The 24,942-nt window shown below is 50.7% G+C and overlaps 2 protein-coding genes across 17 annotated transcripts in view; one reads left to right on the forward strand and one right to left on the reverse strand.

Annotated features, from left to right (window-relative positions):
• The window catches only part of ANKS1A (ankyrin repeat and sterile alpha motif domain containing 1A), a 110,448-nt gene extending 97,950 nt beyond the window's left edge, over positions 1-12,498 (forward strand). For 2 of the 11 annotated variants that reach the window (XM_072886253.1, XM_072886256.1), the window contains 8 exons: positions 2,024-2,188; positions 2,556-2,681; positions 2,913-2,984; positions 3,401-3,487; positions 3,866-4,003; positions 4,746-4,916; positions 5,386-5,484; positions 6,191-12,498. In XM_072886253.1, the coding sequence (XP_072742354.1) occupies positions 2,024-2,188; positions 2,556-2,681; positions 2,913-2,984; positions 3,401-3,487; positions 3,866-4,003; positions 4,746-4,916; positions 5,386-5,484; positions 6,191-6,310 (978 nt within the window). In that variant the 3' untranslated portion in view covers positions 6,311-12,498. The remainder of the gene's footprint in view (positions 1-2,023; positions 2,189-2,555; positions 2,682-2,912; positions 2,985-3,400; positions 3,488-3,865; positions 4,004-4,745; positions 4,917-5,385; positions 5,485-6,190) is intronic. The other 9 variants (XM_072886261.1, XM_072886262.1, XM_072886257.1 and 6 more) reach the window with 7 other exon arrangements.
• A 1-nt stretch (position 12,499) lies between these two features.
• On the reverse strand, positions 12,500-23,376 carry TCP11 (t-complex 11). Of its 6 annotated transcripts, none has more exons than XM_072886266.1 (10): positions 23,041-23,376; positions 22,292-22,386; positions 22,019-22,151; positions 21,185-21,305; positions 20,216-20,436; positions 19,698-19,834; positions 18,775-18,995; positions 18,274-18,458; positions 17,651-17,814; positions 12,500-14,072 (listed from the first exon to the last, which is right to left on the reverse strand). In XM_072886266.1, exons 3-10 carry the CDS (start codon positions 22,126-22,128, stop codon positions 13,834-13,836), a joined length of 1,398 nt encoding a protein of 465 aa, XP_072742367.1. In that variant the 5' UTR covers positions 22,129-22,151; positions 22,292-22,386; positions 23,041-23,376; the 3' UTR covers positions 12,500-13,833. The 6 variants fall into 6 exon arrangements, with proteins under 6 accessions (XP_072742367.1, XP_072742368.1, XP_072742366.1 ...); XM_072886267.1 differs by having other exon boundaries at positions 22,292-22,434; XM_072886268.1 differs by lacking the exon at positions 22,292-22,386 and adding an exon at positions 14,354-14,446 and having other exon boundaries at positions 13,937-14,072.
• Positions 23,377-24,942: the final 1,566 nt, after the last annotated feature.

A 24,942-nucleotide genomic window follows, 5' to 3' on the forward strand; every position in this document is an offset into this window, starting at 1 on the left:
ACAAATTACAAATTTGATGTTGTGCTGTACAAATTCTGCTATGGCTGGGCCCCACAACAGCAAACGTCACCGTTTGTTTGGACAGACACGCTCTAGCTGAAGTGGTGGACGAGTTTACCGACTCTTAGCTTTCTTCTTTGCGGGTCAAACTCCATCTTCCCTGTGCAAAACAAAGTTGAAGCGTGCGAACACAGCAGTGCTGGGAGAAATCTTAACGTGGCCAGTTGTATCCATTCAGCTTTTCACCTTATCAGCTCCAGTGACCCAAGCAGCGAATACTCGCGCAGGCATGACCCTGCTATTGAAATGAGTGGGGGAAGATAATATTCTGCCCTTGCAGGTCAAATTCTGGATGCCTGCCCCATGGGAAACCTCAGGCAGCTCCTTCGGACCAGGTGCCTCCATGCAGGGTGGGTGCCTGCGCTGAACGGGTGGCAGGGCGCTCCTCCCACCTCTGTGCCCTGCACCGAAGGGGAATATACTGAGCTGACTTTCTTCCCCTTGTTTCCTGGCCAGATGTAAGGCAGCCTTCCTGCAGGCAGGAGTGTGACATGGCTCAGCTGGTGAGATGGGATGCAGCTGGGACCTGGTGTTTTGATTGTGCCAGTTGGGAGTTTGAGATCTGTCTCCCTGGGCCGGCTGGGCTTCTCTAGAGCTCGAGCTCTTGCTGCCAAATAGCACTCGACGTGATTTGTGGATGTTGATTTTTTGCTGCGGGAGTGGCAACCTTTGGATGTCAGGCCCTTCGTTAGCAGGGTTGGCTGGGAGGCGAGCCGTCGCATTTGCTGCTCTTCCTGAAAATCGACGTTTGAGAGCTGAGTTTGGCAAAACCCGTTGAGCTTGCAGCTAACCTGTGAGCTCGGGAGCAGGGCGGCGTGCCACGGAGGGCAAGCGTGTCATGCTGCTTCCTCCCAGGGTTTGCAAGTCAGCTTCCTGGAGCAGGAATTGGGAGTGATTGGAGTTTCCCCATCCCAAACATCTGGTCCTTGCCCTGCTGCAGAGCTCTTCCCTCTTGCCTTGGATACCCAAGGCTTTTCAACCAAAACAGTCTTAGCTGAAGCAAGTTGGGCTGCTGTGCCCTGCTTGCTCACACGGGGTTTTTTAGAAACTGGGGTTCAGGTGTAAAAAAAAAAAAAAGAGAGGGTTCACGCTGGTACTGCACTGAGCGCGTGTGCTTGGGAGCCAGGAGGGTGCCACGTACAAACCCTGCACCTTCGCCCCGCTGCTCAACCGCCCCCTTTTCAGGCAACAAAAGCCCGGATGGGCAGCAGCCAGCTGAGGATCTGCAGTTCTCTGAAACATCCTCTTGAGACCGATGAGACTGAAGGCAGGGTTGTTGCGGGGGAGAGGAGTCCTTTGGTGCAGCATCAACTGATTGATATGCTGGACGGGGAGGCTGTGTAAGAGAATGGGCCATTTGCAGCATTTCCTGGTGCTACAGCTGGTGCGATCCAGCGCCTGGCTCCGGCGTGGGGAGCGGAAGGACGTCAATGGCAAATTAAGCAAGTCCGTTGAATAGGACTAATGCGTGTTGCAGCTGTGAGCTTCCCGCATTGTCTGCCGGGCCGGTTGGCACGTACAGGCAGCGAATCTTGCCTGCAGTAAGAGCCAGACTGTCAGGCATCTGGGCTGATCTCTCGCTGGGCTCCCAGGGCTTTTCTCCTGGGGTGGCTGATCGTCAGCGGCTTTGAGTGCTTTGCTTAGTGCTTTAGCGGAGCCTGTTCCTCTATAAACACCCTGCCCGCAGCTCAGCGTGTCTCCTGCCCTACTGGGATGAGCTCACGGGAGGCAGAGGCGTGCTTGGCAGAAAGGGCTGCCTACCTGCATGAAACCGTCCTGGAGCAAATCAGGAGTATCATGCGGAAAATAAACGGTGTGATTGACGACACTGAGGCAGGAGCCTGCAGAGCAGGAGCTGACCCTGTTAACTCTGTTCGTTGCACCCTTTGTGTCGGGCACTGTAAAGGGGAGTGAGGGGTGGGCACGGCTGGCCGGGATGGTTATTGGTGTCTGCCTCTCTCAGTGCCAGGACTTGATGTCCCAGACATCGTCGCCCCTGAGCCAGAACGACTCCTGCACGGGCAGATCTGCCGATCTCCTGCTGCCCTCCGGGGACACTGGGAAGAGGCAACATGACCGTGGCACCGAGGTTGCTCCCTACTCCAGAGCTGAGCGCTACAAAGCACAGGTCAGTGGGTGCTTTTGGGTGTCCTGGGGGCCCCTCTGCTCAGTTCGTGCTCAGTTCAGTGCAGACTCCCCCTTCTCTGGAGCTATCAAGGAGTTAGGGTGATGCATGGAGAGCCAGTCAGGCACAGCTTCCCTCAAGCATTAGAGCCAGCAGCTCATTTATGCCTCGGTTGCACCTTGAAAATGGGTGGCTCGCACTTCCATCAGCACTGGCACCTTCACCCGCAGCGTGCTGCCTCCACCCTGCCCCTGAGGGATTTGGCCATCGCGAACCTCAATTGCATCAGCCCAGAGAGCCCTCCTGGGATCTGTGTTTCAACCCAGGTTGGACCTGTTGTGGCTTCACATCCATGTTTCTTCCCTTCCAGGAGGACCGTCGGGAGTCAAAGCTGACCCTGCGCCCCCCCAGCCTGGCTGCCCCATATGCCCCAGTCCAAAACTGGCAGCACCAGCCGGAGAAGCTCATCTTCGAGTCCTGCGGGTACGAGGCCAACGTAAGTGGCTTTTGGCTTGTGGGGGTGGTGAGGATGAGGAGGTTCTGGGGTCAGGTTGTTGCATGTGGAGTTGTCACGCTTCCTCCCCCTCCCTGGATGACCTGTCCCTCCCCAGCCACGGCTGCTGGCCACTCACGGGGCCATGGCATTGCCTTGGGGTTGGCAGGGTTTCCTGCCTGAAGCCTTTAGGATGTCTGGGAGCACATTAACATCTCCCCCTCTTCCAAACAGTACTTGGGCTCCATGTTGATCAAAGACCTGCGAGGGACGGAGTCTACGCAGGACGCCTGTGCCAAGATGAGGGTACGGAGGCCACGGGGACAGGGAGGATTCACTCACACCCAGTGGCGGATGATGTGGAGAGGGGAACGGGAGGATCTCAGTGAAGCCATGGTTCCCCAAACCCTGCAGGCTGCCCCTGTGCAGAGCAGGGACCCAGACCACCTAACAGGCTGTGCCGCTGGTGAACTGCCCCTCCCCAGCGCTTTTCCCCATAGCTGGAAGGTCTGTGCAGTGGGAGAACGGGTGTTTTCACTGGGGAAGGGAGTGCTGTGTGCGCTTCAGGTCCCCGTCCCTTCCCCTCTGCTTCCACCAAGAGTAGGCTTTCCTCCTCCTGGTCCAAGGCCCCCAAAGCCTGCTTTTGTGGGGCGGTGGGCTGGGGCGGTGGTGAAGGGAGCATTTATTCACAACTGGTCACTTGAATGTTCTTGTTTCCAAAGAAATCCACAGAGCATATGAAGAAGATCCCGACCATAATACTGTCCATCACGTACAAAGGGGTGAAGTTCATCGATGCCTCTAACAAGGTGAGCTTCAGATGCCTCGAAGTTGGTGTCTGGAGGGACAAGACCTGCAGTCCCACCTGCCTGGGGGGCTGCAGGTAACATTTAGTGGCTCCAGAAGCCACGGCTGGTCCTGAGGAGCTGCTAGGGCTATGGGAGAGCACCAAGGTGGCAATGGTTACCCGAATCCCAAAGGCCTGGCAGACTGGCTGCTTGTGGACCACGTTGCCATTTGTTCCTACCATGGGAGGGAGCTAGGACTGGTCTGTCTGGGAGACTCCCCCTCCCTGCCAGTATCTGTTTTGCTCCCTGCTCCCAGTACACACTTGCCACAACTGCCGCTTGCCAGGTGTATTTGCCATCCCCAGAAGGGTGACGGGTGCTTGTGGTTCACCCTGGCAGAATGTCATTGCTGAGCACGAGATCCGGAACATCTCCTGCGCTGCTCAGGACCCTGAGGATCTCTGCACGTTCGCCTACATCACCAAGGACCTGCAGACCAGCCACCACTACTGCCACGTCTTCAGCACCGTGGATGTGGTGAGTGGGTTATCGCATCTCATCTCCCAGCACGCTGCAGTCCTTTGCAGTCCACTTACTTCATCATTCAGCTTTATTGGCAAGTCATAGAACAGGATCTGGTCCGTTCTAGGGCTCTCTTACCTGTTTCTACCCTAAAATACTCCTTTCAGAGTCCTGGCTCAAAATACTTTTACTTTGGAGCTCTTTTGACAAAGAGAATATTTGTCTGGCTTCATTACTGCAGTCTCCAGTGCTGAATAAAGCAGGGCAGGAGTTTTTCCCTCCTGGGGAATATGCTGTGAACAAAACCCTAATACACTCTCAATTATGTTGAGCGTAATAGGCTGATTTAACAGCCTTTTAATTCACCGAGAGTGTGGAAGCATAACTTGCTTTTATTCTTGGGCAGAATCGGCTGTACAAGACGTTTGGGCTTTTTCTCTTTACAATGCAAAACGCTGCTGAACCGCGATGCTTACGGGGCTGTAGCAGGCTCGCAGGTGGTCCCACCGGCCGGGGCTGTGCGAGCGTGGAGGTGGCTTAGTGCCGGCTCCCCTGCGGGGCAGGAGCTCAGCACTGCCCCACGTGTGCAGAGCGGCTTTGCCAGGCACACGGCAGGATGCGACCTGCTAACGGAAAGGCCATGGGCTCTGCCGAGGTCTGCATCTCCTCAGCAAGCTGCTGAGCGCGTGGACTCTGTGCAGGGCGAGGTAGCTCGTATGCACCTAACGGCTTTGTGTTTTCTGTGGTCTCTCTGAAGAACCTGACGTACGAGATCATCCTCACGCTGGGGCAGGCGTTCGAGGTTGCCTACCAGCTGGCCCTCCAAGCCCAGAGAGCGAAGCCTCTGGGTGCTGCAGCAGGAGAAATGATCGAAACAAAATCTTCCAAACCGGTGCCTAAACCACGAGCCGGCATGAGGAAATCTGCAGTACGTATGTGCGGGCCGGCAGGCTGCCGAGTGCAATCTGCGTGGTCTGAGCTGGGATTTCTCTTGGGCACCACATGCTTAAACCTCCCCCTTTGTGGTGGGGGGAGCCCAGATGTGGACACGGTGCCTGTAGCTTCAGGCACCGCTGATATTGCAGTGTCTGTGGCTCTGCTGGCAGTCCTGCTGCGGTGGTAGGGCTTCCCCTCGTAGGACGAGGGCAAGCAGAGGTGGAAATAGCCCCGGTGGGATGGGGGTTAAGTGCCCTGCTGGGTCCAGCACAGCTTCCATGTGCAAACCCTGCAGAGCCGCAGTAAGATCAGTAGGTAACCTGCGGTTTGCAGCACGGGAGTGCCCCTGTAGCCAAAACCAGCCAAGACTGGAGCTGCTGAGGAGCAGGGACTGCTGCATAGGCCATTGCCTTCCTTTAATGTCTCCTTTTGTCTGTGTTCTGCTTGCTCCCCCCGCTCAGGTGCCGCTCCCTCCTGACACTCGCTGTTGTTACTGTCACACCTGTACAACACACCGCCCCTCCTACCTGCCGCTGCAGTCTGTTAGTCCCGGAGCTAAGGTCTTTACCCTTCTTCCTGCCATCTTCCATTACAAACTGACCCGGGCTGCCCCAGCTGCCACCGGTCCGCCTGCCTCCCCGCTTCCCGCGTCTCCTGCTGTGGTCCCGTGTCCTGCCTCGCTGCTGTCTTCCCTCCCTGCTCATTCCAGGGCCGTGCCATGGGCTCAGATGAACCCCAGGGACAAATGGCTCATATCCGTCCCCGCTGATGTAGAGTGGCAGCTCTCCACTAACTGCGTTGCTCTTTCTGGTGGTGTTAACCTTCCTGTAGGATCCTGATTTAGGAGGACAAGATGAAAGAGCTTTGCTTGATCAGGAGAGTAAATCACGTGGGAGCTCACCTGCCAGGAGCTGTCTCCCTCTCTCTCCCTTTGCCTCTTTTTTTTTTTATAGTGCCATCCTATAGCGCTGAATTTTTCATGCTTGTTTGTGAGATGAAGTGAAGCTGTCACTAATGGTAATAGGGGCTCGCAGGCCTAACTCAGGAAGTCATCTCAGGGTGCTGGGTTGGGACTGATGTGGCTAGACATGTTTTAGCTGTGAAGGACTCAAATGCCTCTCCAGTGAGAGCTGCTTCCCCGCACACGTTCACGTTTTTGGGATGGGCATTAGGCAGAGCAGCGGCCTCTCCGTACTTTGAATCCCCACTCATTCTGTCCCAGAAGCACGGGTAACCTAACATGCCCTTTCTTTCCTTATTTTCTAGCTGGAGCCCCCTGAAGTGGACCAAGACTCCCAGTCTCATGCCAGTGTCTCCTGGGTCGTGGACCCCAAACAGGACCCCAAGCGGACCCTCAGCACTAAGTATGAGACCACTATCTTCTAAAGCAAACACACCCCGTGTCCACCTAGTCTAACCGTGCCTTTGCGATCTGATCTGTCTGCTGTTCTAAACTCCCTCTTCCTCCAGCTGCTCGCACTGAGCCCCGCGTAGGCACTACGTCAAAGGCAGCAGCACTTAGGAGACTGTAGACTTAAACGGCTTTTGTACCTGATCACTACTGAACACTGTGAATTCTCCTTACTCGGAAACAAGGGTAACACGCTGTTAGATGTCTGTGAGGTGGGAGGTGCAGAGGGATGCAGGCTGGGGGAATCGGAGATGTGGATCCAGGAAGCCGCCTGCCGTTTTCACGTCTTTCCCCTCGCTCTGGCACTGTGAATCCCTGGGGCAACGTGACACTCCCCAGGCCTCTTTTTCTATTTCACCTTCTTATCCTTGAACTGATGGAGACCTCTTGTCTCTGCGGTGCACGCACTCCCTCCTCCTAGATCCTCTTCTTCCCGACTGAGCCACGGCTGCGTACTGTTCCAGTGAACTCACCCCTCTTCTTACCTGCCATTCGAATCGACACTAACCACTGTGATGCTGTCTGCAAATAACACACGTTCACTAGATTTCCTCACGGGGACCCTTGCCCACAATCTCTCCCCTCGAAGCCTGGAGCAGAAAACCTGCTCTGACGGGAGCGCTGGTTTGGGCCGGGTGTGATCGTTCCCACTGTGAGCTTTGTTCCCTCTCAGAGATGAGGTGCGGTTTTGGTTGCATGCATTTCAGTCCCTTGTAGGATTTTTTCCCCCCCATAGTCCTTCTGTTTACACTCACCAAACTTCTCATGAGCTATGGGCGTAGTTCTCACTTGGCAGATTGTGAAGAGGTTAAGCTTTTAAAGGCACATGTTGTTAGCCCCGTGCTGGGAAGGAAAGGTGTTTGAGAGGGGCTAGATACTGATAGCGGTCTGATAAAGCAGACGGAGCTCTGCTGTGTTCAGCAGGCTTACTGCGGTTGTACTTTTTTTGCTGAAGGGAGAAATGTGATTGAAATCAGTCTGCTGCTGATCCCAAAGCTTGTTTTTGTCTACAAACCATTGCATGATGAGGGCTATAGAGATCTTGAAACATCTGCCACCTTCCATCCTTGAGAGCGAGGATTTCACTTAGAGATGGCCCTGCGTCAGCAGGCACCTCTGCTTTTTCTGGCTGTTTCTCAAGTGCGCATGTTTTTCCTCTGGGAAAACATCCTCATTTCTGTGTATCTCAGTAGAAGCAGCTTTTAATTCCAGAATATGACTGGGGATCGTTTGCATGAGACCGCAGGGCACTTGGCACAGGTCGGAGCAGAGCTGGGACAGGTCTGGGAATGCCATACAGCAGTTCACGACCCCGTGAAAGCCCCAGCGAGCCGTCCATGGTCCTACCCCTGGTTCCTTCGCTTGTGTTTGCAAAGCTCACTGAGAGGAAACTGAGGATGAGGAGGAGTATGATCTGATGAATAACAGCACTGGGAGGCAGGACTCCTGCCCTGGTGCTGCTTCTCCCTGACTTGCTGTGCATCCAAGGAACTTCACCTCTCTTTACCTCCGTTTCCCCATGTACGGGATGGGGACGTACTTACCTACCTCTCGGGGGTGCAAGGCTCTCTCCGTTTGCAGAGCAGTTTTTTAAGACCCTTTAGTGAAAGGCGCTGCTACTTCCAGACCGTGGCAGCAAACCCCCGACGCTCAGCCTTGCTGTCCTGACAGATGAAGTACTTCACTCGCACAGACGGCCTCGTAGCAAAGCTGCGTCTTGGACCCCGACCAGCTCCTCGCAGGCAGCGGCTGTCGCACCTTTCCCGGGGAGAGAGCTGAGCAAATGGGGCAGCGGGAGAGGGGCTGCAGCCCTGCGGTAGTTGGGCTGCACAAAGCTCGCTGATGTGCACCTTGGTGTGAAGTGTCTGAACTCACCGTGGGTTTCGCATCTTGGCAAAATCCCCTCGCAGCCCAGTTTTGGAGAGCCGGTGGCGACAGTGGGTCTGTGTTAGAGAGCTGTGAGGAGAGGTGGACGGCAGCTACCTGCTCACCTCTGCAGGAGATGTCTGGGTGGACATCTTAGACATAAATGGGGAAGAGGATGCACTCAGATCTCCAGTAAAGCTCCACTTCCAAAATAGCTTTTCGAATTTACCCCAAATCTCCCTTCGCGATCACCAGTTGGCATCAGCAGGGAGCGGTCAGAACAGCAGCCCTGGGCTATTTAGGGGCTAGAACAAGCTTGTCCAAGTTTTGCCAGGGTTTTAGATCTGTTGCCTGACAGCTTCTGTTTCCCCAGACTTGTGGTGAAATCTGATGTTTCAAAATCTTTATTTAGCTCTTTCTCAGGAACGGGTTTGATCTCCCAAGTCCTTTGTGGCTTAATGGCACAGAGCAGCACGCTGACTTCAAAATAAGGGCCAGGCTAGTGAGAACCCAAGTGAGAGGACTAGAAGGATTGTCTTAAAGCAAAAAAAAAAAAAAAAAAGAAAGGAAAGCTCAGTCTAGTACATATATTTCATATGCCATGGAGCCCCTTAACATAGGTCGCACTGCAGTTGCCTGAAGTGCTGCAGCGCCGTCCTGCCAGCCAGAGCGTTGTGGGTGACAGTACTGCTGTGTCCGAAGTGCTCCGAGAGGCTGGGTTTGGGTTTGATCAGCATCTTTCCAAGCTGTAAGAGTGCCCTGAGGGTTTCTGTATCCTTCCAAGAGAAACCGAATCAATGGTAGCGGTGGTAGCGCAGTTTCTATGGGTAAGCATTTACCAAGCAGTTGCCCACAGGTACGCCTGATTTTAGAGGGTGTGAGCTCTTGCGTCTTCCCCTGCCTTCAGCTGGGAAGGGCAGGTTCCTCAGCACCTCCTAAAACCGGGTCACTAGAGCATGTGCCTTTCTAAGGATGACCGTCCACAGGCAGCCCTGCCTAAACTACAAAGCTTCCGCTGTGTGTCCATAACCCTCACGGTTGTGTCGCATCTCCTGGCCGTACGCCTCGTCTTTCCCAGCACTTGTTTTTGTATGACTCGGAAATCATTCATTCCATTATCTTCCTTTCTGTTTGCCTCTAAAAAGCTGATCTCCGGGCAGCTGTCTCCTACCACGGAAATGTAGTAACGGGGCAGAGACCTAAGAAGCAGTGGCCTGCTGACACGAAGATCATCTCCATCTGGCACTGGTGTCTGCCTCGGAGTGGGTGCATGGCTGCTCAGTGAGGGCTCCCAAAGCAGAGGGGGGAAAGGGATCCCGGCCACCAGCTGAGAAAAGCAGCTCTCTCCATTTCTAGCAAAGGAAAGTTGAGACTTCTGAGGCCGAGAGCGATGCCACCTTTTCTAGTTTGAGACAAACGTCTTTCGACCCGTTTCTTTTTTAACGTGCAAAATGACACAGAGCAAATCCAGTTCACAGTTTAAATGTAGCACTGCAGTTTTTTGGTGAGGGAAATATATATATATATATCCTTATTTACTGAGAATCCACGCAGTCCGGCAAGGAGTACAGTAGAAAGTCTTAGCAGTGGGAGTGGTGTGTGCATCTCTAATGGTACTTAAATTTGCTTCAATTCTGGGTGAACAGTAGAGAACGCCAAATTCTTGGAAATAACTTCCTCCAGTGTGAGAAGCCTTGCAGGGTAAGTCTGCATCCTTTGTTTTGAAAGCTACTCCACGCTTTTATAGCAGATGGAAATAACTTAAGGAAAAGAGTCTGCAAAGGATCTTTCACCCCAGAGTGGTTGTGGCCAAGTATTACCGATGGTACAAAGTTTGCTTCCCCAACAGAGAACTGTTGCATTGCAATACTTGACATTTCTATGGCAAGGACACAATTTCTTCCCACTTACGCACTGAATACCTGGAGACGCCGCCCTTCTCCAGCCTCTTGTGCACCTGTCTTGTTTTTAAATGCAGTTATGCCCTGAAGGGTTGGGGTTTTGGTTTGGTTTTTTTTTTTAAGTATATTCAATTGTGATTTAGCACTTTTTTGATACTAGCTCATTATTTAATTAGTGCAACAGTTTCAGAAGATGAACAAATAAGGAGTTAAATTTTGGGCATTACACTGAAACAGTCCCTACCCGAGGATAAATCATATCAACCTGGGCACAGCTTGGCCCCCGTCTAAGTCCAGTATCCCCAGATACCACCATCTCAAAGGTGCTGCCTGCTTACTTTTCTTTCAAATTACCGGAGTATTTAACAGTAGTTTTGGCTGTGACTGATGTGTTTTCACAGTACTGTTCCCCTCAAAGGAGAGATGTTAAAATGGTTGCGATTTTAATTCTTCAGATGCAAAAATGTAGCGCAGCACGTTTGTTATAATCTGGACAGGCATTGTAATGGTTGGGGAGGTGGTACCCTGCTGCTTGACTAGAATGATATGCCCGAGTAATTTCTGTTTAACTCCAGTTGCTGCTGTATGTCAGGATTTCATTTAGTCTCGCTAGCCAGTAAGGCTGGGAGAGAAGTGAACCGTAATCCCAAGGGCATAGACCTGTAAATGATTAGGAGGGGGAAGTGGAGAGTTTTTTTAAGTTGATGAATTTAGGAAACCTAACATTCCTTGTTATGCATATGTTGCAATTCATACTGGTGTAAGTGTAAATATTTGGTGTGTTGGCAACAAGTCTTTTTGGAGAGATTGCAAATTGAACCTCTGCTTGGGAGGAGGGACACCTTTCTTTTTTTGATGCATGAGCTTTTTGAAGGTTGGCTTGGAGGTGAAGTGGTGATGAAGACTCCAATCTCCAGGGGACTGGGCTTGGTGACCCTGGTGGTCCTTTCCAGTCCTGCGTTCAATCCTATGGTTGTCTTTAGTGATCCAACAGTTCTTTAGCCAGATACTCTCTTTCTCACTGCATAGACAAAGCAATTGTTTTGGCAATGCATCTCCCCTTTTATTTCGATGGGTTTTCTCAAGGTACGTGCATGCTGGAGACCGATCCTGGACCGTGCCACTCACTGACTCCAGTAATCTGTTAACCCAGCCATTGCACAGTGTTCTGGCTCTTCCTCCCTACAGGGTTTCGTGGTATCTGGAGGAAAGTGCCCTAAATTTCTGGTGCTGAGTATGATTTTGTATCGAAATGCATCTGCTGTATTACCAGCCTGGGGAAAGGCAGAGCTGCCCTGGGCCTCGTTCCCCTTTTTAAGGACAGATTGTATTTTACAGACCTTGGTTTGTGCATGGCATGAGTCCAGGCCGAGAACTCAAGATAGGTAAACTAAGATGCAGAGTTGTTGTCTGTCTTTATAGAGGAAGGGATGGGTTTTGGTTTTTTTTTTTTGTTTTGGTTTTGGGTTTTTTTTTTTTTTTTTCAAATCGAAGCTGCTTTATCCTTTTTCATTTTGTATTTACAAAAAAAGAAAAAAAGCTCATCTTAGCTGTTCAGCTGTCTTTGAACTTGCTTTGGGATTGTTCTTTTTAGAAGAAATTATGCAATTTTTGCGGGGTATGTGCCTGTCCCCCTCCCAGGGAGAAGATACGGCACCTTCCAGGATGTACCTCTAGTGAAAAGTTTGTACCTTCACGAGGCTGCTGAGACAGACCAGATGCCAAATAGTCCCTCCGAACACGTCCAGTCCTGTGTGCAGCTGAAGTGGAGTCATTGCTTTAATGCTCCTTCTGCCCCACTTCAGAAGTTTCTAGCAGCAGAATTTCCCCTGGCTTTCTTCTGCTCACATCATTTCCATGTAATCAGATCTTTATTTTAGAGCAAGCACAGTGTTTGCAATGCTGTCTTGTTGCAAAAGGTCTCCCTTTTAGATCTCATATTGGCATCAATTACTGCCTTTTTTTTTTTTTCCAAAAGGAAGTAACTGTGCTGCTCTTGCAAAGTCGATCTAGCTCAAACGTTTTTCTTACCCATGGAAGAAATACCTGAGATTCCCTAACAGGGCAGAGAACAGTCGAGTTCAGTTTGCAATGTAGACATTTTTGCTAATTGTGATGTATGGCAGTGGGACTGATTTGTAATACAAATGTTATTTAATCTGTCTGTATTTTGATACTTGAATTTCCTTTTATTTCCTGTATATACAATTGTTAATCTGTTCAAATTTGTCTGAATTTTAAACATCTTGTGGTACCAAACATAACCAATCTGTGCAACAACATAGACTGACCTCACTACAACAAGGCGAGATTGTAAATATTCCTGGGCTTCCAGCAGTCGTTTTGTTGTTTTCATAATTGTACAACTTAGAACAGACCGAATTAATAAACAAACTTAGACACACATTTGCCCCGTTGTCGCTGTGACCTCAGTGTTATACCGAAGTCTCCTGGTCGTCTGTGTTCAAGCAATGCTGCTCTCATCCTCATCTAACGGACCTGTGAAGGTAAGAGAAAAGGGGTGAGGGCAGGCAGCTGTGTGGTGTTTAATTAGCTCAGTCTAGCACTGTACCTGCACTTCTCTGCTTTGTAAATCCGAGGAAGGAGAGAACGTCGGAGCGTCGCGTGGCGATGGTGTGCTGCGGTTGTGGAAGCAGAGCACAGGAGGCCGAGAAGCTGGGAGCGGTCCCACTGTAGTTCTTCGGCAGCGGAATAGGGGGTTTGTGCTGTCCCGAGGCCTGTGGCGTGCAGGGTGGGGAGTCCTGGCTGCCAAGTCGCTTTGGTTGAAGCTGTTCTTTTTGCAGTTAGTCATAACGACCCCAAATATTGAATATTATTACTTTGAAACAAAAATTTATGCATAAAAACGCATCCACATGGTCTGTTAAAGATAGACCTACCTATAGCACAAGGGTCTCCAACTGCTTTGTGTATGTTCTCCACACAATGGTGAGAAAAGCTCATTTTTACCCCCACTAACGTACATCTGCAAGGATTGTTCATTGGGGACGGTCAGGACCCTAATTGACTCGTGCTAAACACTAAAATCACTTTTCTGCAGCAAGTGGTTCATGTAACAACTGCAGCAGTCTGGGCAGCCATTGTATAGAGTATTTACCCAGCAAAGATTTTTGGCTTGCCAAGAAGTAGGACATTTTCATTATGTAAAATTAGAGCAAGAAATCCAGACATTTAAATACAGGTTAAAGTTCAGATTTTCATGTCAAGTAAAATCTGGCTGATGTAAAATACTGAATACACCAGGGATTGCTAAATTTATACCATATGTTCCATTTCTAATAATTCAGTAAGTCAGGTTTTCAAGCTAACATTGAAATACATTGAGCAGTTTTAATGATTTTAAATACCAGGTGGCTTTATCAAATGCAAACAGCGTCCCTGGGCTGTGACTGATGTTTCAGCAAAGTAGGTTACAGGCCGACGGCAGAATTAACACCTTGAATTAAAAAAAGCATAAGCTGCACTGCAGTTTTATGAGCTCCACATCCCATTGCCTCCCCCACCAAATAGCGGCAGGTTTTTTTGGGGAAAAAAAGCCACTATCTTTTGTAGTTGAGAGGTTTATTCAGGTACTGACATGCCAAGAGTCACTTCCCAGTAGTAATGCTGGCCCCAGTGGATTTGTCCGATTGATTTTTACAAGCTGAGGCATGATTTGAGAAACTGTTGGAGAATGCGTTCTACCCCTGCCCGGTACATGGTGAAGATGATCAGAAAGAATCCATCCCCACATCCGAGTCTGGTTCTGCGTCTGGGAGAAGCATTTTCTTGAGGATTTCTGAGTAGTAAGGTCCAAACACCTGCCTGTTGTGGTGGATCACGCTTCCAAACCTGCGCCCAACTTCCAGCAGCTCTTCCTGAATGGGATCAAGGCCCTTTGGGAAATCTTTTTGAGATTTCTGTCCATCAGGGGAAATGAAAAGGCTGAGGAAGGAATGAATCCGCTGTGCTGTAGGGAGCAAAAGTATGAAAACAAAAAAATAAATCGACACAACCTTTGCACAGAAAGCTACTTTTGAGACAAAGGCTTTGTCACGCAGTCAAGAGCAGATCTGAGGACAGCTGCATTGCGGCAGGATGTTGTGGACAAGTAACACTCTAGATCGACCCAGGGGGCCACTGGATTAACTTATTCCTCTTCCAAATACTAAGCAGATGAAACAGCATCCAGCACAGGAACCACGGTGAAACTGTGACGCACAAGAGTACGCGAGTATCAGGTGTACTTGCCTTCACTTGTTTTCACTTTGTCCTGGGTTGCTGCTGCTAACGATGGCTATCGCTGGGCTACTGGGCTGAAGGACTTGGTCAAATCCATCAAACCTAATGTTAAAGTGGAGCAGGTCAACAGTAAAGATTTTTCACCCACTGTGAGAGGTTTTGTACTGCATTGAAGTGTCAAGCGTCTTAGAAGCATAATGGCAAATAGAACTTCAGAGCCCGGGATTTATCTTGCCTGCCACAGCAGCGTTGTGAAATTGAAAGCATTCAAGAAGCCTCTCGGAGGAGCACAGAGCTGAGATTCCACTACCCGGCTGCTTCAGATGTTCTTGCACTTGAAGTGAGAACGTGGAAAATGTCGATAGTGGCCAAGAGTGCAGGCAAGACACGGGTTTGATTTTTAGATGTGGAGGGGGGGAAGCTGTCTAGTTCTGGAGCTTCTAATGCCACACCATCGGTAAATCATTGCCATCACACACTGCCCAGCCTGTAGTTTATTGAGGTTTGGTTTAGGCTATTAATTCAGCCTTCTGAATTACATCAAAACAAAATAGCCTGCTCTGACATGGAAAGAATAAACCCAAATAAACAGTGTGGTGGAGTCCACACGGGCGGGGAAGGATACTTAACTAGATGAAGCAGTGGGCAGGAAGAGCCTCACCTTATTTTCGTAGCTGATAAAAGCTAGTCTTCCATGTGGAAATAATCTTTTCCTAGCTGCCTGTGGCACCGCAATCTGATGCGGAGTTAGCAACCAGCTCTTATCCAAACCATTTGAATAAACATTTTGATGGAGCCGCATTATAGGGCTGCTGGTTAGCTGAATAGCAAGGAGTGCACTCTCTAGGGATAACTTTTCAAGTTATCTCTAGGGATAACTATGGATGGGACCAATTTGCAGCCGCCCGGCCAAGCCGGGGGCTCTTTTATCTTGGAGGAGACCACAAGAAAAAAAGGGTAAAACAAACTGGTCTCAGTGGGGTTTTCTGGACAGGTTACCCCATTAGAAAGAAGGAAAAAATCCATCATGCACTAATTCTGTGTTTTGCACTGCTGCTGTCAGTAGCTTCCCAGGCAAGTGGCCACGAGGTTTACTTAGAGTCATAGGTACAGTTCCAATTTGTCATAAATTTACCATGACAGGTTGTCCTGTCTGTAATGCTATCAGATATTTTCTTTCATCAGGAGGCAGAGCATCAGGTTTAGTTTCTGTAAAGAATGCTCAGCTCACAGGGCTCCCAGGGGGCCTATGTCGATTACTCAATTGATCAAGTAGTTTGGAAAGCAGAGTATCCCACTGGGCCTCATGTGGCTTAAGGCTCCTTTGCAGTAAGCCATTAGCCCTTTCTACCATCCCATTTGATTGAGGGTCGTAGCGGGAATGGAATACCCACTGAATTTGGAATACCTGTCCCAGGCCGGCACCAACTTGCTGGCGGCATTGGCCCACGCCATCACTGGCTTGCTGGTGGCATCTGCCAGGCCAGCGCCAGCTTGCCAGCAGCGGCTGCCCACGCCATCACCGGCTTTCTGGTGGCGTCTGCCCACGCTGTCGCTGGCTTGCCGGTGGCATCCACAAGGCCATTGCCAGATTGCCGGCTGTGTTGGCCCATGCCATCACTGGCTTCCTGGTGGCGTCTGCTCACACCATTGCCGGCTTGCTGGCAGTGTCCATAAGGCCAGCACTGTCTGCCAGGCCGGCACCAGCTTGCCGGTGGTGTCTGCCCACGGCAGTGCCTGCTTGCCGGTGGTGTCTGCCCATGCTGGCACCAGCTTGCCAGTGGTATCTGCCAGGCCATCACCAGCTTGCCTGAGCCTTCTTTGGTCGCTCAGGCCCATTCAGGACCCCTCTAATGGTGTCACGATGCCTATCAATGCCTTCAAGGTTGCCTTTAGCACACTTTCAGCTTTGTAGCTGACCTTGCACCCCTCTTGTTCCCTCAGAAGACTTCCTGAGTCCGTATCTGTGGCCCAGACCAGTCATTCTGCCCTCTCTTCCCTCTAGCCGTGCCTCTATTCGTTCCCTGGCCCTCTCACGACATGTTTACTCAGTTCAGATCCCCTCTGGATTTAATCATCGTGTCCCCAGTTCTTTTGCTGTCTCTCTGGCTCCCTTAGGGCATTTATTTCTCCCAGTCATGATGCCTCCCAAGACCTTCCTTGTGCTCCACATCCATCTTGTAGCACTCACTTTTTCATCTACATTATCTAGGTTTCCTGTGTTCAGTCCCTGGCCACCCGAGACCATCTGTACTCTAAGACAGATTGTACTAAGGTAAAATTGTACCAACAGTCCGATCTTTCAGAGGCGCAAAGTTTCGTATCTTTTGCTATTGGGTTTGATGTAATGTTGTACACAGCGATTTGTGATGCCTTCTCATAGGTGGATCCATTGATTATCCAGCATTCTACTTTTATTTCCTGGCCTGTCACTCCCCAGAGTCAGAGAAGTCAGTCAAAACCCTCAGGATCCTTCCTCCATTCATTTTCTAAATATACTTCAGTTCTGTGCATTACTACGATTAAGAGGGCTAAGTCTCTATTAGAATTTGGTCCCATACTTCTGGTATATGTAACACGGGCTTGGGACCATGGCCTCTCTAGGATTCTTTGAATAAGGCTCCTCAGTAAAACGAGGGGAGTATTCAGAGTAGGCACTGACATCATTGTGATAGGTTTAGTGATTCTGAGAGCTATTGTTCCTAGTATTACATTGCATCCCTTCAGAGCGTTCCATCTGCATGATATTTTAACATCATAATGTCCCTTCACTGTGTCATGGATTGAGCAATGACTTATGTTACAGCATTTTATATATGGCCTGTCAGAGTTACTGTGAATAATCATAACATACATATATCCCTCATTAAAAGATCTTAGCATGGTGCTTTACTACAGCCAGTGATTAAGCTCTCACTGTACATCCTAGCCTGAAGATTGCAACACTACCTAGGAACAGACCTTGCACTTGGGCCTGTTTAGCTTTTAGCAAGTATGGGAGGATTTAGGAGATTTTTCAAAGCAACTACTGTTTGGGAGCGTTTCAGGGTGGAATAGGAAAATCAAGGGAGTTTCTAAACCTAGCTTCCCTGACCCTCCTTTGCTGTGCAGACTATGTGGAGGGGCCAGACAGTGAACTCGGCTCCCACCCTCAAGCAGTAGTTCTGCTCAATGCAGACTCTGCTTTGCTAGGACCAATCCTAGACCTATCCTGCATGGTCCAGGGTCATTAGCCTAAACCTAAGTTGTGGCCTACGAGTGCAAAGTGGCTTCAAGGTCGAGTTAGACATAAGCTCAGAGACTCACCGACGACATGCTGGACTGCGTTGCCCTTGTCCGCGATGCTTTTTATCTGGCCTTTCAGGGAAGCGCATTTGTCAGTGGTAAAAGCAGCATAACCCAGATGTGAGAGAGTCCTGCTGACTTCCTGGAGCACTTGGTTGCTGATGTCTTCTAAAGCTTCTTCATACCTAAATCATGCAAAGGTTCATGCACTCCAGCCACGACTCACATTGGTTGGGGAAGGGGCCTTGCAGGCACAGAGCAAGGGAGGAAGTCTCTCCACGTGCCCGTGGAGTGTCATCACAGCCAGCTAGCACAGGGCAACCAACATTCAGCTAGAGTTCTGTGAACTAAGCTTCCCTTCCCAGCTCTTTGGCAAGCAGTAGGCTGCCCTGTGGCTGACTCATTAAATAGTGATCAGCACTACTAATTTGCCCCTCTAATCAAGAAGGGACTATTGCTCTAGAGAGTTAACTCCCAGCTAAAAATGCTGGCTGGCTTCCCCCACTCCTTGCAGTAGAGCTGGCTGCTATTTGGATCTCAGATCCTCTTCCACTCCCGGGGGAGATTCCCGCTGCTCATCCCACAACCAACCAGTGCCTGCATACTCACTCTTCTCCTGGAAAAGAAAACTTAAAGTAACCCACCTGGTACAAGACAGCCCTTCCAAGAGGACCTTTGTTACCCGTTTCAGCCTAGCTACAAACCCAGGTGAGCCACATAAGGTGCTTCCACACATGCCACTGGTCACTAGCAGGACTGCAGCTATGATGGTAAGCTGATTCACCTGCGCTTGTACTTCCTGCAGTCGGGCCTGATCCATAAACAGTGTCTGTGAACAGAAACCAAATCAGCCTGTGGGTGTAGAACCAGCAGCTGTGATAATTCAGCAGATCTCAAGCCATGGCGCAGGGCTGTAACATCCCCATGAAGCTGAGTGGAAGGCAGCTGCCTGGCAGCAGGGAGGTTTCATTTTGTGAAAAATCCCATTTGTTTCACATAGGGAAAAACCATGTGCAATGACTCATGGTGCAGAGGGGACAGAGAGTCTGGCCAGTTCTTTCTATAGAAGATGCAGAACTGGTACACTTGTTCATTTTGTCCGTCTTTATGAAAACACTGTAAAGGTGTCCAAGCACTTCTCCTACCTCAGGGTATTCCTTTTGCCCAGGCTCCCAGCAGAGCAGATTCATGTATCCTCGATTTAGCACAGACGTGAGATTTGGCACAGTTGTGCTACTGCTGACAGCCCCCGGCGAGTGTGCGGCCGGTGAGCCACTGGCTGCAGGGTGAGGTGGCAGCTGTGAAGAGGACACAGACACTTCTGCTGCTGCTTTGCACAGCCACTCTCTCGTCCGATCCAGGCTATCTGCAATGAGGTAACAAACATGGATGTGTGCAAGAACAGACTGGTCAGGCTAAGTCAGTAAGAAGCGGGTATGCTATACTGCCAGCTGAAGGGGATGTGCATTTGGAAGGTGAAGGCATCGTGCTGGCTCCTGGAACGGTGGGGAATGGCTTACCCCATCACTAACATACAATATTAATGTCCTGTTGCTCAGGGCACAGCGTTAGGCCACTGAGACTGGTATACGGAGAACATTATATTTCAGAGAGGATTTCAGTCTCCAAGAAGTGCCTTTAATGGAGTCTGATGAAGGAGAGAGGCAGCCAGAGAGAAATCTTCTACAGCCTAGCAAAAGAGATGTCTACATCAAATGCAGGCTTTCCTCTTTAAATATGCCTCCTAACAACATTTTGCTCATTCCTCTGAAGATCTCAAAACACTTTAAACTCGTGAGAACTTACAGTTCCTCATGATAAAGCTATTAGCTCTGTCTTACGCATGCAGAAACTGAAGCACACTAAGTAACTTCTTTTCTGCAAGGTATGTTAGTGAAGAGCCTTGAGGAAGGGACCCAGGAGTCCTCCAGCTTTTAGAGGCATTTCTCTCATCTGTTACTGAGCATGTGATGAAAGCGTCACCTTTGGAATACTAAAAGTTCCCTTTTAGTGCTTTAAGAGCTCCTGTAGAAGTAGCAGTTCTCCTCTCCCTTCCCCTCTGACTTACTAGGCAGCTTATCCAAGAGCTCCTGGAATTTCTTCCGTTCATACTGGACAGTGTGGTCTTGCAAGTGGGTGCGGAGGCTCTGAATGGTAAAATTCAGCATATCCATTTTCATCAGGCCCAACACCCGGAAAATCTCCCTGGAATGAGACACAGTGAATTGAAGGTTTAATACTGCAGTAAATGCTGTAACTGAGGCCACTTTAGAATGCTGAGAAAGGGGAATTCAGATCCTCTGATTTAATTCCATTTTGTCACAAAAGGTTGTTCAGTCTAATTGCAGTAGTCCCTAAAAATTACTAGATAAACCAGACTTACTTCACTAAAGACTCTTCTACTGTCTAAATTGCAGCTGGGCAACAGGAATATGTCTACATTGAAAAAAATAAGGAAGTCAAATCCCAGAATGCACAAAACGGTCCTTGGGCTGTAATTCCAAGCCAGTTTCCTCTTAACCCAATGTTTTATGGTTGAAGGTTTTGCCGGTCTGTGTAGACCAAGGCAGACTCAGCATCACGCACCTGAGAAGTTGAGCTGGGTCCGTGAGGCTTTGCAACCCTCGTACTTCCTCATCTCGAATGGGCGCGCACAGCCTTGCCATTGTGCCGAGGACGTACACGGTGAGACCGTGGATATCCAGAGCCCCATGTTCAGCCTCCTGTCGAATCAACTCCATGTCCAAGGCCTCATCAATCTGGCTTCGCAGTTGGTTGTGCTGTGGCAGCAGCAATGAGAGCAGGGCCTGCCCAAAGAAGCAGCAGTCTCTTTTTGTTCCAGGAACTCAACAGTTCTCCAGAGCTGCTCAACAGGAATCGAGGTTGTCCTTGTATTGAGACTAAGCTAACTACTCAGTACACAAATTCTGGGGCACACAATCACTTTAAGGTAATGCTTGACTCTAATGACTCACTTCAGGATGTCTGGCTACTGTTTCAAATCTTGCAAAACCTCCTTTACTGTCATGCATGAAAGAAGGGAGTTATCTGTCTGGAGCCTAATGCGAAAGCACAGACTGAAAAAGCAAACTATACACAACTTCACGCCCTGCTAAGAACGTATGTCTTTTAGTGCTAAACCACGTTCTTCCTCGTACTCTTAAGTGTACTCATTGTACACTTAAATAGTCGATACAGCTCCTGATATGCCCGAAGAGGTGTGTTTGTATAGAGAATTGCACTTTTTGGTTGGCAGACACTATACCGGGAACAGCCTATGGCTGTTACTATAGCCAACAGTTCAAACACAGGCTTTCCATCCTTTTGGTAAAGGAGGTGTTTTAAAGACCTGGCACCAGAGATGAGTTTCCTTCTCAGACAGGTTTTAGAAGGTGCAGCTGTGTAATTTGTGTCTCCTTATAAACCAAAGGGAGCCTATTTTCTCCTCCCTCTTACGCATGTTCACATAGGAATATTGGATGTAAGGGGTGAGGTGATGATTCAGAGAAGACTTATTCTAAGGTAACCATCTTCTCTGGCTCAGGAACAACTCACCTCTTTTATCTCCTGCAGCAGCTGGATTGCCCGAGTGTAGTCTGGGGGACTAGCAGAGAGCTGTTCCTCCAGGCTGTCCCAGAAGGCTTTGTGCAATATCTCCTTCACTCTGTTTTCCAGGCTAAGAAGAGAGGAGGGGAGGGGTTTTCTATTAACATCAGACAACCACAGCCTCTCAGGTCGATGGGACCATTCCTCTTGGCTTTCATTGCGGCTCAGGTCTTTGGACATTTTCTTTCCTTAGGCTTTACTCCTATCTGGCAGCAACACACCTCACCTTTCCCTAGCTCATGGAAATCTCTCTCAACCTAAGTTTCCTATTCTTCTAAAGTGGAACTCCTTCCTTTCAACCCTGTTCATAAAATGCAGCACTTAACCTGTCTTAACTGAGGGGTAAAAAGAGCATAGTATTTTTCAAGGAAACTCTCCAAGCCCTCGGAGAAGATCAACAGAATGTTTTTCTAGCTAGTGCTTGTTTTTGCAATGAGAGAACGTCAGAGAACTTAAACAGATCTTCAACTGAAATGTAGGTACCTCAGAGGAGATCTTCACTGAAAAGTCTGCTTTGTTCATGTCAAAGTCACAGCTTACGCACCTGAAGCCTCTAAATCTTTCAGTGTTAGTGAGTCATATCTGACGGTCATCATATTTAAGAACTTCTTAGTAAATCATGAGGCAATGAATAAATAAAACAAGCTCCAGTATTTTTTTTTATTTCAGGAGCTATCTTATTTTCTTGTTACTTCTACAGTCAGATCCAAACCCACCCCCTTTCCACATTCTCCTGTTTTCTGTAATGTGACAGACAGAAGCCAAGCCTGAATATATACATACCTTTTTGGGGAGAAGCTGGCTGCTTGCAGTTTGAAGTCACTGTTGAGTGCAATTTCGTGCACAATGGTCAGTTTGGAAATGTCATCAGTTATTTGCTGTTGCTCGTTCATGGAGAGAGCTTGTGGAGGGCTAGCTGTTGAAAAGCAGAATAGAAGTGAATAGAGAAGGAATGCTAACCAGAGTCTTCTGAGAGAAGAGGGTTTAAAAAAAATTACTGGACAGCTTTTTGAGTGACAAAGTGAAAACGTGCGTATTTGTGTATAGAAAATATACCTCACTTTCCGTACGTGTGAAGGGATCTTCCTCCTTTGAAAGGTCTAGAGCACAAGGCTGATGGGGAGCGGCTGAGGGACCTGGGGTTGTTCAGCCTGGAGAAAAGGAGGCTGAGGGGAGACCTCCTCGCTCTCTACAACTGCCTGACAGGAGGGTGTGGAGAGGTGGGGTCGGTCTCTTCTCCCAGGTAACAAGTGACAGGACGAGAGGAAATGGCCTCAAGTTGCACCAGGGGAGGTTTAGACTGGATATTAGGAAATTTTACTTCACTGAAAGGGTTATGAAGCATTGGAACAGGCTGCCCAGGGAAGTCGCCATCCCTGGAGGTATTTAAAAGCCGTGTGGATGAGGTGCTTAGGGACATGGTGTAGTGGTGGGCTTGGTAGCGTTAGGTTTACGGTTGGACTCGATGATCTTAAAGGTCTTTTCCAACCTATACGATTCTGTGATTCCTCATCAACACTCCCCGCACGCCCCCAGCGGAGCCCGGAGCCGGCCGAAGCCCCGCTGGCCGGTCCCACGCGGGCGCGGGGCTCCCACGGAGCGCGGCTGACACCTAGTGACGGCCGGGCGCGGCGGTCGCACCACTACTCCACTCCGTGGGAACACTAAATTAAATATCCAAATATTACTATTTAACCCCATGTAAGTATTGGCGGCAGGGCTGGGGGGAGAAGCCCCGAGGCCCCCACGTACGATGGCCCCGGCAGCTCGCCCCGCTTCCCCGCTCCGATCCCCCTTCCCCGTACCGGCTGGCGGGCCGGCGACCGGCAGCTCCTCGCCGCTGTGCCCGGCGTCCTCCCGCGGGGACTGCTCGTCGCCGGGCCGGGGCTGGGGCCGGGGCTTGGGCATGGCGCTGCTCCCGCGGGGCGGCGGGGCCCGCGGCGGCACCTCTCCCCTCACAGAGCCGCCGTTGGCCCCGCGGCGCGTGCCGGCCCCGGCCCGCCGCACCTTCAAACAGGGCCGAGCCACGGCGCGGAGGGCGAGGGGGCCCGAGCCCGCTGCCGTCGCCTCGGGGGGCGTCCCGCCCCCTTCCTTAGGGCGGCCGCACCTCGCTAGCACCAGCCCGCCGCTGCCGCTCCGCGGGGCGCCGGACAGAGCCACCGCCTCCCGGGCGTGGCCTCGCTGACGGATCCCGGAGGGCCGAGCGCCCCTCCGCGCTGGCGCCGATGGGCCGCCCCGCAGCGGGAACGGCCGCAGCCGCAGGGTCCTGTCGTCGTGTCCCTCCCCCCCCCCCCCTTCCTTTGCGAATGGAACGCTCCAGGCCCCGGGCCGAAGCGGCGCGGCGGGGCTCTCCCATTGGAGGCGAGAGGGGGGGGGGAGACGGGATGGCGGGTGTGAAGAGAGGGGCGGCGGCCAGGCGAGGCCTCGCTGTGGGGTGTTTCCACACGCAGCCGGGGGCTCTGAAGCCTGTGAGGGGCTGTGACTCAGTGTCTGTCAACTGCCAGGGTATCAACCTCAGACCTGTCGGAGGGCACGAAGGGAAAACGGCGAGTCTGTAGTGCCAGAGAGGCTCTGGAGAGCACTCCTGGGCTTGCACCGGCTGTGGTGTCCCTCCTCCTCACTTGGTTCATCGGGGTTTGTCCATTTTTCTTTCTGGTGGGCCCAGAAAGCAGTGGCTGACTCCGGTCACCTACCCGTGTGCTATAACCTTCCTTTGACTTTGCAGGGACTGGGATTAAATCTTCTGTGGGACAAAATGCCCAGTCTGGGATGAGGCTCCTTGTGTGCCCGTGAACAATTTGCCTTTCTTCTCCCTTCAATCATTTATTTCCCTCCCCAATTTGTTTTCTAAGCATCCAATAACACCCACCAGCGCAGTCGGGGGCTGGAGCTGGGAGGTTACAGAGCACCGCGGGGCCACGGGCAGGGGATGGGGGGTCTCAGGGTCTCGCCGTCCCCCCAGCGCCACACACGAGGTGACCTGCGCTCAGCCCCTTGTGTTCGAGGAACGGGCACGACAGCCAGCCCGTTCGGGAGCTGGGGCCTTGATCCGCCCCTCATAAAACAGCCCTGGCACAGCTCTGTTCTCCAAAGTCTGCAAAACGCTTCAGATGTCTGGGTGTTGCGGCTGGAGAAATGCGGAGGATGAAGGGCGCAGGGCTGGCACACCGTGTGGGGACAGACAACCCCATTACCACCCCTAATTACAGCTTCACAGCTGGGCTGCATGAACGACACTGCAGCTCTCAGCCTGCTGGCCTTGCAAAGGGAAGTATCCCAGGTGGGTTTAAAGGCAGTTGGAGTTGCCACCATTGCCCTGGGTTTGCAGCAAGCTACAAATGCAATTAATGCAGCTCAGCTGATTGTAAATTACTAAACTGAGTTGTAACTGGTTTAGCTGTCATAAATGATTGCATGCCAGGGGGTAGACATAGCCTGAAACCACGTCTGTCCCACTGTACGTCTGCAGCACAAGGCTGTGTTAGAGCGATCTCCTTAAACCGTCGGTGATTTCCTCAAACCCCTGGGAGCTGTAAAAATCATCCCATCAAAAAGCAATAAGGGAAAACTGCTTGGCTTGGGCAGCGCTGCCGCTACATCAGACGGCGACTGGCCCTTGGCTTTGGGGTGGACGTCACTGAGAAACAAGCTGTGAAAACCAACTGCCCCGAAGCGCAGACGGCTCTTTCCTCTTGCTCCAAGCACCC

This window comes from Ciconia boyciana, chromosome 23 (assembly GCF_034638445.1).
Source record: "Ciconia boyciana chromosome 23, ASM3463844v1, whole genome shotgun sequence".
In the NCBI taxonomy this organism is placed as follows: domain Eukaryota; kingdom Metazoa; phylum Chordata; class Aves; order Ciconiiformes; family Ciconiidae; genus Ciconia; species Ciconia boyciana.